The 15067-nt window shown below is 39.8% G+C and overlaps 1 protein-coding gene across 1 annotated transcript in view; it reads left to right on the top strand.

Annotated features, from left to right (window-relative positions):
* The window catches only part of LOC147308553 (potassium/sodium hyperpolarization-activated cyclic nucleotide-gated channel 2), a 37531-nt gene that overhangs the window by 11988 nt on the left and 10476 nt on the right, over positions 1-15067 (top strand). The window contains exon 4 of the mRNA XM_086271413.1: positions 4713-4931. Coding sequence (XP_086127539.1) covers positions 4713-4931 — 219 coding nt within the window. The remainder of the gene's footprint in view (positions 1-4712; positions 4932-15067) is intronic.

The following is a 15067-nucleotide window of genomic DNA, read 5'->3' on the forward strand; positions in this document are numbered from 1 at the left end:
AACATTCAGTTTCCTGTTTTTAACTAACATGAATGGCACCTGCTGTGGTCTTCTGCTGCTACTTCTACTTCAAGGTTAATGATCTTGTGCGTTCAGAGTCGTTCCTCTGCAAACTTTGGTTGTGTTGAGTGGTTATTTGAGTTACTGCAGCCCTCCTGTCAGCTCAAAGCAGTCTGGCCATTCTCCTCTTACATCAGCAAGGCATTTCACCCAGAGAGCTCCTGCTCACTGGATATTTTCTCTTTTTCAGAACATTCTCTGCAAACACCAGAGATGGCTGTGTGGGAAAATCCCAGTAGATCAGCAGTTTCTGAAATACTCAGTGTAGCTTGTCTGGCCCAACAACTATGCTAGATTCAAAGTCTCTTAAATCACCTGTGCTCTGATGTTCACTTTGAAATTATCAGGCCACCTTGACTTTTTAAAAAAAAAAAAGTATTTATTTATCCAGGTAAAAAATCTCATTGAGATTAAAAATCTCATTCCCAAGAGAGACCTGGCATCATGGCAGCAAAAGTCAAAAATACATGTACCACACAAGTACATAACATTTAAAACAAATACAATATCCCGCTTGTCTCCATGTTTTAGTGAACTAAGTTGCTGCCATGTGATTGGGGGGGTTGATATTTGCATTAACAAGCAGTTGAACATTAAAAGTGACTACTGAGTGTATGGATAAACAGTATACGTGTATATATCTATATCTATCTATCTATCTATCTATCTATCTATCTATCTATCTATCTATCTATCTATCTATCTATCTATCTATCTATCTATCTATCTATCTATATATATATATATATATATATATATATATATATATATATATATATATATATATATATTTTTTATATATATATATATATATATATATATATATATATATATATAAATATTTTTCCAGTTTCTCTGAATGACTTTTGTCAACTCCAAAAAAATAAATGATGTTAATGACAGGTTAATAATTTTAGCACACAACCAGTACTAAGAAAAAAAATCAGGGCATGTTGGCCTCTGCTTCATCTGCCTAATCCTCTTTAATCTGTCGCTCACAGGTATACCATTTCATCACACTGAGTACAAAAAATGACTTATAAGTTGCATTTAATTTAACACAAAACCTTTGCAGGAAAAGCTTGACCAAGGGTTAAAAAAAGAAGACACGTATAAGTCTGAGATATGTACCATGACGATCAAACTCTAGTGGAGACGGTGAAATAAGATGCTGGAAACAGCTAATCTGACTCTGTCCAAAGAGTAATGTTGATACACTGAACTTTTAGTGTTATGTACTATTTTTGTTTGCATGAGCCCCTCCAAATGTAAACATGAGCTGTTCGGATTTGATTGATGTCATTGGTATAACTAACCAGCTGAGCAAAAGTCCTCCTTCAGTTTCTGGGCTAAAGGCTAAACAGAGTAAGCATTTTCTCACCATATCGAACTCATGAAACACAGTGTATAACAAAGTGTCTCCGGTTCTTTTCATCTTCTCTAAAGTTGGCTTAAATTAAGTAGCTCCACTGGGCCAGGCAGCCATCAGCTCATATTGGACAGAATACTGAAATCCAGCTTCTCTGTTGACCTTACAATGAGCTCTCTGTGGAGCATGCTTTGCCCTCCACTTTCCAAATAAATACATTTCACTGCCCAAACTGCAGATCATAAAGACACCACGCACACTGAGGCAGACAGGGAGAAACAGAAGGAGAGGAAGCACCAGACAAAGCTGACTGTACAATGAACTCTGATAAGCTGTTGTAAACTAAACTGGTGGGCGTGTGGCAGGACCAGGGCAGCGACTTTCTCAGACGGTTGTCGATTATCTTTGAGATGTTTGTTCAGCTTATCGGGCATCCAGCATGCATAGTGATCATTCAGTATGATATTGCTCCATTTTCCACTTCAGTATTACTGTTGTTTTTCATGCACTTTGTGTCATTTGTAACATTGTAAGTGATTTGGATCAGGGAATGGGAAGGTCTGTCTGTTGCTCTGCGTAACACTTTGATTACAGAATTTAACAGATTGCTATCAAATTTTCATTAGACTATAAACTTTGTTATACATCATATATATATCTATATATCTATATCTATATCTATATATCTATATATCTATATATCTATATATATATATATATATATATATATATATATATATATATATATATATATTAAATATATATATTAAATATATATATTAAATATATATATATATATATATATATATATATATATATATATATATATATATATATATATATATATATATATATATATATATATATATATATGATGTATTTTGACACCATCCGCAATTACGGTAAACGTAACAGTTTTCATATTGCACTTTTCTGCTCTACCCAACCACTTTCAGCCATTCACACAAGCACTTTTTTTCTATCGGGCTCTGATGGATGCACTCGAGAACAACTTGGGGTTAGGATCTTGCCCAAGGATATCTGGCAGCCAGGGATCAAACCACCAAACCTCTGATTGGTAGATGACCTGTTTTACCCCTACTAGGAGTAACCCTTGCAGCTCCTATCTGAACTGGGTGGTTTCTGTCATATTTCAGACTTGCTTACAGAAAAAAATTAATGAGTTTGCATCAGAGGTTAGTGATGGTGCTTTCTGCCTATGAACAAAACCCAGAAACTATTCTAGTTCTTGTCACACCACATCTTTATTGATATATACCGAAGTGTCATAACTCGTCATTAATGGTATAGGGGAGGTTGTCAAATGTCGCCTTTATGGGGGAAAGAATTAAAAGCATCCCACTGCTGCTAGCATGGATAAAGTGCTGATGCATACTGATAATGTGAAGGTTTTTTTTTACAGCACACGAGTTACATAAACCTGCCCAAACTGTTTGGCAGGTGCGTTTCACATCTGTGTTTGCGAAGCATCTTGCACAACAAGGTTGCTGCAGGCTATTTAAAGAAGCATTTTAGGGTCCCGCAAGATAAATTTAAAGCCCCTGCGTTATCAGTCAAGTTCAAACAGACTATCTGCGGCTAATGGAGATGGTGATTACCATCAAAGCAACGGATAGTTCCCAAACTGAAATCTCTGAGGAGAGTGATTGAGACTTACGAGGATATGGAGTCTCTCCTTCTCTCTTGCCTGTTTCTATTTCAGAATCAAAGTGCTCATCGTTCATCTATTATTCAATCTGCTTCACTCCACTGTTTCTCTTTCTGTTTTTACATATACCATTTAGCCCCAGCCCACTTGGTGGAGCTATATTTATTTTGGGAGTTTTGATTTCCCTGACCTCATATGGAGAGCTCTTTCTATCACTTTGTGGCCATTTAAAGTTATGCTGTTTGGATGTTAACAAACCTCTATGGTCAGTCTCTACCTGGGATTTTTTTTTATACCTAGTGATTGTTCTCGTATCTAATCTAATAGAGGAATCAGATAAAAACAAATCAGAAAACAGCAAAAAACCCAACAAAAAACCCCATATGTTTTTTTTAGTTTTCAGGTTTGGGAGTTACCAGCACTTAGAGAAACTACATTTATTTGCCCCAATTAAGCCAAATATTCATAATGAGAAACATTTGTGCATTAATCTGCTAGACACAGTACTTGTTGTATCGTCAAATTGTTAATATTTGAATACACACAACACATTTTGCATCGCACTAAAAAGTTTTTTTTACATGAACTTAAAACAATAATGTTAATTTTTGAGATTAAAACATTGAATAAGTTCAGGTTTTTCATAAAAACACTACACTTTGGTTAGTTTCGTTATAGGAAAGAAACAGAGAAGAACTGCACACTTCTTAATATAATGCTGCAGTAGAGTGCTGATGCACTTCTCTGCAGCAGGTTATGGGGAGGATATAATGCAGCTGATTGCCTTTGTTAAGTGCAGCCTGTGACCTCTGTGTAGCTGGTACATATTTAGTGAGGCTAAGTGTGTGTGTGTGTGTTTTTTTTTTTTTTTTTAATGTGTGTGTTTCTTTAAGACTTGAGGGTCTCAGAGGTTTTCAGGATGCTGTTTGTAACTTTTTTTCCCTGTGCGCTGCTTTAGTAACACAGCTTACACAGATAATGAGTTTCTTTAGTAGAAAAAAGATTAAACATAGCTAAAAATCTAGGATTCTGATCCTACTTTTGGCTTTGAATTAATTGCATCAGCATCGTGTTCAGACTCAGGTAAGCACAGTAAGGCCAAATCAAGACCTTTTTCATCTGACTTTTCTGTTAAGGGCTGTGTTTGGGGACAAAGTTACAGTGAAATAAAACAATGAATAAGTGTTCATTACATGTATTTAAAGTGGGCGGAAACATAGATGTCTTTCTAAGTCACAATAAGAGTTTGGAGTTGCCGCACAAGCAGCTTGGTGACTGCTGCCCCGCTGTAGTAGATTCCGATTCACACAGTTCTTCAAGTGCATATTTAATGACCTCTCATTATAATTCCTCTCTGAGGAAATAACTTTCAAACCGTCTCTACTTTCCTGATTAGGCCTCGAAGGATTCCCTCGGTGTTGTTTCCCCTTCCTCCCTCTTTCCTTCTGTGTCCCTTGAGCTCTCATTTATATAACTGTTCCTCCATGACCCCTGTCCCCAAAGCTTTTCTTCTAGTTACCTACTCCATGGCATCACCCTCGTCTGAAACATATATTTGAATGTAACATTTGTGTGTTTAACTCCTTGTTTATCTCCTTTCTTGTCTTTCCACAGAACGACACCTGGTCAGAGCTGTACTCCTTTGCTGTTTTCAAAGCAATGAGCCACATGCTGTGCATTGGTTATGGCCGCCAAGCCCCAGAGAGTCTATCAGATATCTGGCTCACTATGTTGAGTATGATTGTAGGAGCTACGTGCTATGCTGTTTTTATTGGCCATGCAACAGCTCTCATCCAGTCCCTGGACTCCTCCAGACGGCAATATCAGGAAAAGGTGAGGAAACAACTCCATCCCATGATTTCAACACTTTTCTGCGAGCTGTTTTTCTTTAGATCCAGTATTTCCTCTTTATTTGTCCTTTAAAAGCAAGTTATTCACCTGCTTGCAAAGTGTTGGATAAGAAAATGAGATGAAACATTAAAGCTGAAGTGGTGGCCCATCAGTTGAGTAATTTAGCCTAGCATGAAACAGAGAAGCAGCTAATCTCACTGATCATCTACCAAAATTTACTCACAAGCTTCTGTGGAGCTCCTGAGCTTAAACATTATGTTGTTTTTGGGGGGGTTGTCTGCCAATCAGAAGGAGCACAGCTTGATCCCTGGCTCCTTCAGTCTATGTGCTGAAGCATCTTTGGGTGAGACACTAAACCCTGAATTGCCACGATGTATCCATCCCGCACCAGATAACGACAGCTGTGGTTGGAAAAAGTCTTTGTTCCAGTTGAAGTCTATGGGAAAACAGCTTTCTGTCTTGACCTCTTTAAACACTTTCCTGATGAGTTCATGGACTCAGTCACTCATTTTGAGTCATACTGAGTAAAAAATTAAGTCTGGTTAGATTAAAAAAATGAGGATTAACCATCATATGCTTACTGGCTAACAACTTATGATTGATAAGTCACCTCACAGTCAAAGACTCATCCTGATGCGGTCAGGACCAGCTCTATAGTCCAGAACAATCATTGTGTAAAGTGTAGAAGTAAATCTAAATCTACCTTGATATACAAAGAGGTGTTTACAAAGGTTATAAAGCTAGTTATGTAGCTATTTGGTGGTTATGTGTTTTGATATTTACATGTTTACATGTTTGAATGTTTAGACATGCATGTTCAAACCAGTAATAAGTATGTGTTATATCTACCTGGTTGTTTTCCCTGTTTTGATCTGAGTATAAGATTTCCTGGCTTCTGAGAGGCCAGTGAAGTATTCATGAGGGCGGCACACAGGAAGTGTGGGTTGTTGTTGCAGTGTGCTAAAAGTAAAGAGGCTGCTAAAAAGTTATCCGTCTCCGTCTTGCTGTTCCTAATTATTCAGAGAGATTCCCAACCATCTAGTGAACCCTCACGTTACAATTGTACTAATGGAACTATGACCAGCAAGATACAAAATCCAGTAAGCAGTAATATGTGTTCAAACAAGCCTACATTTTTACACTATTTGTTAACTAAAATGTAAAAATGTAGGCTAATAAGATTGCTAATATGCATGACTAGCAAGTGTTACCAAGGATTAATCTCATGTAGTCCAAGATCTTACAGAAGAAAACAACTTTATGTTCATGTTGAACAGAGCTGGATAAAATAGAGAGGTCCTTATGGTTAATGTCAGACATGCAGATGCTGACATTGCTAATGATTTGACGTAAAGATCACTGGAGACAGATTGGTAGTTAGTGTCAAGGGAGGAGTTAGATCAGTTTCACTATATCTGGAAGAGTATTTTAGTAACTGAAGGTCAAAAAGGATCTTTTTTTTTTTACAATCCTCATTTTGTTTGTAGCCGATTTAGATATTTACTGCTCATTAAATGAAAATTAAACCATAAGGTCACGTAATTAGTTATCAATAATAGATAATACATATCATACAACAGGCTGTATGTGTGTGAGGAAGTGTAACAGCAGTGTGTGGCATCAACCTACTCCTAAACACTTCAGGTTGTGACCTTAACGGCACACCATCAGGCGCCATTAAAGCACCCGTATATGCTGTCATAAGGACAATGAACCTGAGCGCGGATCAGAGCAGCGCTGAGCCGCGCTGCAGCAGTGGCCTGTCGTGGTAGCACAGTCACTCTGTTTCCAAGCAGAGTCTTGCCGGCTAGGGAGCAGTGGGAGTGCTGCCGGCTTTCAGCAGCCAATCAGAGGCTCCGGGTGTGTTCGGCCAGGTAGAGCCACATTGCCAGAGGCTGTGGCTGTGCCTGTGTGTGTGTGATTGTGTGATATGATGTCCCCTTGAGCAGCAGTAGAATTGATGAGGCAGCGGACCTGTGTGTCCCGGCAATGTCATCCTGAAGGTGACGTAAGCCATCATGGCCGCCTCCCTCTCTCAGAGTCTCTCACTTCCTGGTCACTCACTCACTGGCTCTCACTCTGCCTCTGCTCTATATCATCTCTTATGCATCTTTAACTATCCACTTTACATGAGCTCCACCCCTCCTTTTCCTTCCCCTGCACTGCTTAAATGTCTCCACCTGATTCTCTCTGGCGTATCTCCTTCCTGATCTCTCGCTCTCCTCACCTCCGGATCTAAATTTCTCTCTTTTTTCCCCTTCTCTTCCTCTATCTCTATCCTTTCTGGTGGTGGTGTCCTTGAAAGGTGCAGTGCTATTGCTAACTGGCTGCTATACAAAGCAAACTGAGGGGGAGGGTAAACCTGTGGGAGAGACAGTCCTGGTGCACTGCAAGATATTTGAATGCTGTGTATTTCACATTGTTTGGAGTTTTTCTCTCTCTCTCTCTTTTTTTTTTTTTTTGTCAGTTTGGTGTCTGGCTAGCATTGTGCGGCTCTCCGCAAAGAGTTTTATTGCCATGTGGCAGGACACTTGAGTATAAATCATGTCCAATAAACGGTTTAGAAGAAAACGATTCAGCCAGCAGAGTGCTGACTGAAGCTCTTGTCGTCACAGTTTGCCCAGGATGATGAGAGTTTTCTGTCTGAGGAACAAGTCACCCAGATGTGCAAAGTTTAAGTTTTCCCCCCAGTTTTAAAAATCTTGTCGAATTTGCACCACAAGCAGGATGAACTCAGCAAACTAAAACCTTAAAAATTTAAGAGCTGTGATGAGTTGTCTAATCCTAAACCAGCCTGTATGTTATCCAGTTTAAGGATGAAGCGAGGAGTACGAAACCTACATGCCTTGACATTAGAATTTTTTCATAATGCTGTGCTCTTTATGTTTATTCTTTCAGATTTAGACATTTTCTAATACGTCCTCACCCTGTCCCAGAATATACAGCTTTTCTGCTGAGGCCAAGAAGTGCATTTCCCTTAAAAACCTTTTTTTCTGACCAGTTGTCATATTTTTTTTCTGCTGCTCTGTGAGGATTAGTATTTGAGCTGCAGGCATGTTTATTAAAGAAAAAAAAAACACTCAGAGAGCAGAAAAGTGCCATGCATGCCAGTGAGGCTGATGCCGATGCTGCCGGGTGAATTTGCAATGCTTCCAGATAGGACTGTGAGTGGCATTTTTATCATTTTGGAGAGTGTTAGCAAAACACGTCTGCTGGCAGTCTGTTACAGCCCCAGTGTGGATTGAGCTAGCATTGTGTGAAGGGTTCCTTTTCAACCCAGAAGAAATGTCAGAGTCACAATTCATGCAGGTTAAATTTGGCTTGGTGGCTTTGGTGCAGAGACCTTTGTGTTAGTTATACATAGTAACAGTGCACAGTGACACATAGCAGAGGGGCATAGAAAGAACAGCAGTTCTACTTGTGCCTCTTTTTTTGAAGATTCAAATCTGATACATCAATGAAAATGATAAAAATGATGAATTCAGGGATTCTAGATTCTAGATTTGACCATTGATTTGGGATACCATATAACTGCACTGTCCTCTGATTCCTAGCTCAGTGAATATGCTATATGTCATATTGCTATAGTTCTACAATGACATACCAAAAACATGCATAACTGCTCATTTGGACATCTGGAAAATCATGTCTTAGGTGCAGCATTTTGTGATTCTGACTTTGTGGTTCTGAGCGTTTTGTGTAGCGCTGTATGAGGTGTATAATCATGGTAAAAAGAAAGTAGACTTCAATTCTAAGGTTTTGGGTATTGGGACATAATGAAAGTAATCTGGTCCACAACAGATCTTAAAATGAGGTAAATACAGTCTGAGATGAATTACAAAACAACACATATTACACCCTGTCATTATTTATTTAACAAAAACAACATGCAGATGCAGTGTGTGAAAGATGAAGTACACCCTTACTGGTTACAGGAACCAAGAGGGTAGAAAGCAGCCAGGCGCTGTTGATCAACTGCAGTTGATGAATTGATTGTTGGAAAGTGTGAGGTTTGTGGAGTTTGCAGGAGCATTCAGATGATTGTTACCACAATGCCAAGGAAAAAAGACATCAACAATGATCTTGGAGAAGCAAGTCTTGCTGTTTGTCAATCTGGGAAGGGATATAAGGCCATTTATAAACAATCTGAAGTCCATCAGTCTTCAGTGAGGTCAGGCCTTAGCATATTAAATGTTAAAGTACAGGACAGTTAAAGGACAGTACAATTAGAAAAAGCATGGCTTGTTCAAAAGTCACCAGGAGAAAGCTTCTTCTCTCTAATATAAACATGGCAGCATGGCTTAGATTTGCAAAGTTGTATCTTCTTGTTATTGGCTTTGGACATGTGCACCTTGCAGTCGCTGAGTGGATCATGAACTCCCGTGTATACTAAAGTATTCTAGAGTCAAATGTGAGGCAGTCTGTCTGACAGCAAAAGCTTGGCTGAAACTGGATCATGCAACAGGATAATGATCCCAAGCACAGCAGCAAATCTGCAACATAATGGTTAAAAAAAAGAAAAGAATCAAGGTGTTGCAATAGTCCAGTCAAAGTCCAGACTTCATCGTGATTGAAATGCTGTGGTGGGACCTTGAGAGAGCTGTGCATAAATGAATGCCCCAAAACGTCAGTGAACTCAAGCAATGTTGTAAAGAAAAGTGGGTCAAGGTCTGTATGAATGCAGCACAAGGAATTTGTAGACATGACCTGTGATTAACATGTCTCAAGCTTTTATTGTTTTCCCCCTTATACTTGTGTCAGTGCTAAACATCACACTTTACTAAGTGTGGCTTGTTAATAAAGTTGTTTCTAGTTGCAGGAATAAGTGAATCTGTGTAGAGGTGGAGAATCTTTAAAGATCAGACTGGATTTTATATTTATATATACTAGATACACTCTTTTTTACTTATAACACTAAAAAGGGGTTTTACGTGAAATAATCATCTCTCCCTTGTAATCATTGTAGAGGCTGATCTGAGTCAGTGAGACAGAAAACACACAACAGTGCTCCACCACCACTAACCTCCCTTCCCTCATCTAGGGTACCAAAAACTCTTTTCTACAATTTTTAGTCATCCCCCAATTACCCAGAGGCAGGCGGGCTTTGTAAAGAGATTCCTGCACTCACATTTACAACAAAAACCATCCTTTTTTAGCTCTATCTGATGGTAGAGCAGGGCGATATGGCCAAAAATATTTATCACGATATATATTTGAAAATTTGCGATAACGATATAACCGACGATATAATTGATGCGAGACAAAATACAACTCCACAACATTACTAGCGCAAAAAGACAACCTTCCATTTATTTTCACTTAAACAAGAAGCTGGTTTTTATGTACATTAAAGCTTTATAAAAATGTAACAGTGCAAATGCAAATTTCTTGCTGAAAGTTTAACCAAAAGGCATTTCCAGTAGAAATGGGCTGACATATCCTGAGCATAACCATGTATAATATCCACTGAAGTTAAAAAGAGGTGCTTTGCAACATTAAACTGCAGTGTGCAGTACGCATTTTTCGGACCATAAGGTGCACGGGATTATAAGGCACATTAAGCGAAACAAAGCAGTCAGATAAATCAAACTTTATTAAACTCATTCTTCTTGCTTCCTCCACTTCTGTACCATTGATTCATTAATGTTGAATTCTCTGGCAGCTGCTCTATTCCCATGTTGCTGCAGTATATTAATGACTAACCTCGTATTGTGGATGGATTATCTCAGTTGTTCTCCTGACTGAAGTTTGGTCCGTTTACAGCATCCTGCCATGCGATTGCATTTGTCTCTAACCATGAAGAACCTTCACGTTAACTTTTATAAGTGGAAAAGTGTTAGTGTTCGTCCTCCAGCTTCACTGTTTATGTTATGCTAACATAGCTGTGTCGCTAGCGATCACGTAGCACATCATTATATACCAGCTAGCCCAACTTCAGTAACCCTACAAACGTCACTGCTGTTTAGTTTCCTGTCTTCATTTATGTTGGAAGTGATAGCAGAGCTGTACGTTTGATTTTTTTCAGAAATCTCTCAGTCAGAACATGCTATATCATGCTTAGGTAACTAGCGAAACTAGCGAGCTAACTTCCGCTAGCTTCCTGCTAACTTCTAACTCCGTTAAATGTAATAACTTTTGTTTTCATGGATGCCTGGAAGTTAAACTTTATAGTTACACCTGGTAAAGCAGCAATGCTGATCGTTTTATTAAAGATGAAAGAATTTAGACAGTTTTTAACTCTAAGTGATGCTGCAGTGTTGTTTGACCTGAAGCATACGGAGTTTAGGACCCAGATTACTCCCAGATTTAAGAGCATCTTAGTCCGACAAATACGACAATAACGACGGCCGCTTGCATGTTCTGCAAAAAAATGTGCTTTGTTGTGTATCTGACGGACAAACACCAAACCAGTTCCACATCACGGAAGTTGCACCATTTTTACAAACCAATTCTGGTTCATCTGTTTCACTCAACAATCGGCCATGTGCGTATGAAAACAAAGGCACTGCGCATGCGCGTTTTACTCCCATTCTATCGCGATATTTCATTTTCCTATCGTTGCCTAACATTATACCGGTATTACCGTGAACGGTATAATATGGCCCAGCCCTATCTGATGGTATTCATTATTTTACATTACTGGTTTTTAAATAAAAGTTTCTATTGAGTCAAGCCTTGGCTGTCTCTGCCTTTGACTGAATTATATGATTTCCTGTATTTCTTCAGAAGCTCAGTTTCGTTTAATGAGACTGTGTTCTGTGTGAGACCCCACAGCGTGTTTTTCCTCCCTCTGTACACATCTCTGAATTGAAGACAGAGAAGTCAAGTTCTTACTTACTGTTATCTGATTTCCTTCTCTTTGGTGAATGTGCTTCATAATGTAATGAGGTGATTTAGCCGGGGATGGAGTGAATGTATTATACATCCACATGTCCGTTCGGGATGAACCCGAATTAGGATGGAGAGTTTTTGGATGAATGAGAGGAGGTGACTCAAGCGAAAGGGAGAGAAAGGAGTAAAAACCTGATGCTGGCTCAGTAGTTCATGGGTTTGAAAGCGGGAAAATGTAATCACAGACAAAGCGCTCCCTAAATGTCTTTCCGAATAACAAATCACGAAAAGCAAATAGATCCCAAACAGCGGTTTAAATGACAAAATGTCAGTGGAGCGGTTTGCTGCCGCATCATCAAAGTGACACAGAAAATGGATGTCATTTTCACTCTCATTTGGGTGTTTGTCAGTCCCCTGTGGGCGCTGTGACGCACTGGTCAGAGGCTTGTTTTCTCTCCTCCGTGACACTGGAGAGATTTGACGTTTGCCCGGCGATGATCGATACGCCGCACTATGACATGGCACTCAAAGCCAAGTCATTAAAGGCCACCATCTCAGTTCAATCAGATAAGCTTTAGCTGCCTTATTCGTTCAGCCTTATCCGACTCAAGCTGCGGGACTGAGCTTCATGCGTAACCGCACACGGTCGCTGCACCTCTCCCTCTGTGAGGTTTACCCTCACTGCCACCCCCCCCCTCGACACCTACTCTTTTCACACAATCAGCATTTCCTATTGTGTGGGCTGCTCACCAAGAGCGCAGTGTTGGCATGGACACTCCGGGTAAAGAGTTGTGACACGGGGTCATTTCTTCAGGCTGCCCTCCATCTGCAGATGTCAGGAAGCAGATTCACTCATGCAGGTGAGACTTCGTGTTGCGTAACTCCGTCAGAATTGCTGTGGAGCTGCGCCGGCCCAGGAGACTTTTCTTTATGTGGATGCTGAATAATTCAGATGTTGCATGTTAGGTTTATTTATGTTTATTTTTGTTTTCCTTAAGGAAGCTCCGAGGATGACGCTATCAGTCAGAAGCACGCATTGCTTTTTCTGGGCATGGTGACAGTACATTTTCACTACAGAACAATCTGCATTCACTGCATTACCATTTCCTCTCTGCAGGAACAATAGTTGTGTAGTGTGAATCTGGAGGGGTGATATTAAACCTACACAGAACACAGTTTCATTGTTTGGCCTCCGTGCATTTGAAATATAGCAGGTACTGAAAGTACATAGAAAAATCTTACAGTCAAATTTCGTATTCCGTTTTTAGACTTTTGTGTTTTTTGTCACGAGTTACTCATCAGAGAGGCCAATCTTAAAATATTTACACATTCTTCTTCTCCAGAGTGCACAGGGAAATAGAGGAGTTTACGGCCGTTTTGCTGGCAAAGCATACCCAAAGACCGAAACTGTTTTCAAGCCCATGGCACCGTCTCATCTGGACAAGGTTTACAATACTGTGCAAAAGTCTTGAGGCACCACCTATTTCTTGATATTTTGCTCACAAGGAGCCAAGCGTTCCTGTAATTTTTGAGCAATAGCTTTCCAGGATTTCTGAAGGACACTGGTCATTGGCCATCTTTGGACATCGTCTGCTTTTTCAGTCCAGTTCTTGTACCTTTTAAAAGCAATCTTTTTTTTCTTTAAGCCATTTAACACTGACCAGTGAATTGTTCAAACATAAAAAAAGGCACCTGACACAAGGGACGAACCACTGTTGTGTCTACAGATAACAGACAGGAAGCAAAGAGTCAAATTAAATCCCCTTTCTCTAGTTCTAATATATGAAGAGTGAACGGGTCACCAATATCCACAGAAGAGGTCAGAACAGAGATTCAACAGTGAGTGTCTATAGCCAGCTGTAAAGCACTGCGGAGGCCCTGGCATGATTTGGGTCTGCCTTTCAGCCGGTGGTTTCAGGGATCCTCTAAAGCAGGGGTGCCCAATCCCAGTCCACGAGGGCCGGTGTCCCTGCAGGTTTTAGATCTCACCCTGGGTCAACACACCTGAATCACATGATTAGTTCATTACCAGGCCTCTGGAGAACTTCAAGACATGTTGAGAAGGTAATTTATCCATTTAAATTAGCTGTGATGGATCAAGGACACATCTAAAACCTGCAGGGACACTGGCCCTTGTGGACTGGGGACCCCTGCACTAAAGAATGATGGAATTATGAACATGGAAAGTACCATCAGACTGACAGTGGCTTCATTTTCTAGTATGGTGATGATCCTGGACACACTGCCAGTGCTTTAAAACCATACCCAGGTAGAAAAACACCCAATGAAACACTATCATTCATGGATCGACCTCCCCAGGGCCTGGAGCACTATTCCTGAAGACCACTTAAAGAAATTACAAGAAAAAAGCCAGAGACAGTTTAGGCTGTGCTTAAGAATAAAGGTGGTCATGCTAAATACTGACCTTGTTAGAACTGTACAAACTCTGATTTTGCGTTATATGCTGTATATCCAGGTATGTTTGCATGTTTCAATAAATTGCTGTAAATGAGGGGTTGCTTAAGACTTTTTTCACAGTATTGTATGCTCACTTCACTGACTGCTCACACTTGTGATGTAATCCTGAATGTTGCATCACTATGCACTTACTGAGAACTACATTGGCAGTAGCTAATGTAGCTCCTTTTGCATATTTCTTCAATAATGTGCTGAAAATTCCTTAAAGATTTTGGTCCATATTGACATGATGGCATCACACAGCCTCTTACATACTCTGAGCAGCCCATCTGGCACCAACAACCATATCACGTTCAAGTGACTTAAAACAGCTTCATACCTCAATCTGATGCTCTGATCTGATGCTCGGTCAAGGTCATCTTGACCATGTCTCTGCTGAGTTGCTGCCATGTGACTGGCTTATGAGATATTTGCTTTAATAAGCAGTTGAACAGATAAAGAGTGTGTCAGTGTGACTGTGTCAGAGGAAAAAATGTCCCAGAAAAGGGGAAAAAAGCAAAAATGTTGCATTTACTTCTGCACTGTGGTGTCAGTGTATGCACATCATTATTTATTATTCAGTTTTAATAATACGAGCATATCTGCTCAGTTTATTAGCTCTGAGATCGTCCCCCGCTGTCCACTGTTTTCCCCCTGAGAGTTTCATTTACATTACACGAATAATGTAAAATATTCAGCCAATAGCAAGGGAGATAATTCAAAACAAGTCTTAACAGAAATAAAGCTCCATGTTTAAGCAATGTGACCCTAGTAGAGTGAAATGGTACTCATCGGTGGGGTCTGTTTGGTTTCTTGTTTGTCGTTCGTCT

Source organism: Aulonocara sp. 'chitande type north' Nkhata Bay, linkage group LG18 (assembly GCF_057382095.1).
Source record: "Aulonocara sp. 'chitande type north' Nkhata Bay isolate Kocher_YH1m ecotype deep benthic linkage group LG18, A_spYH_male_GT1.1, whole genome shotgun sequence".
NCBI lineage: Eukaryota > Metazoa > Chordata > Actinopteri > Cichliformes > Cichlidae > Aulonocara > Aulonocara sp. 'chitande type north' Nkhata Bay.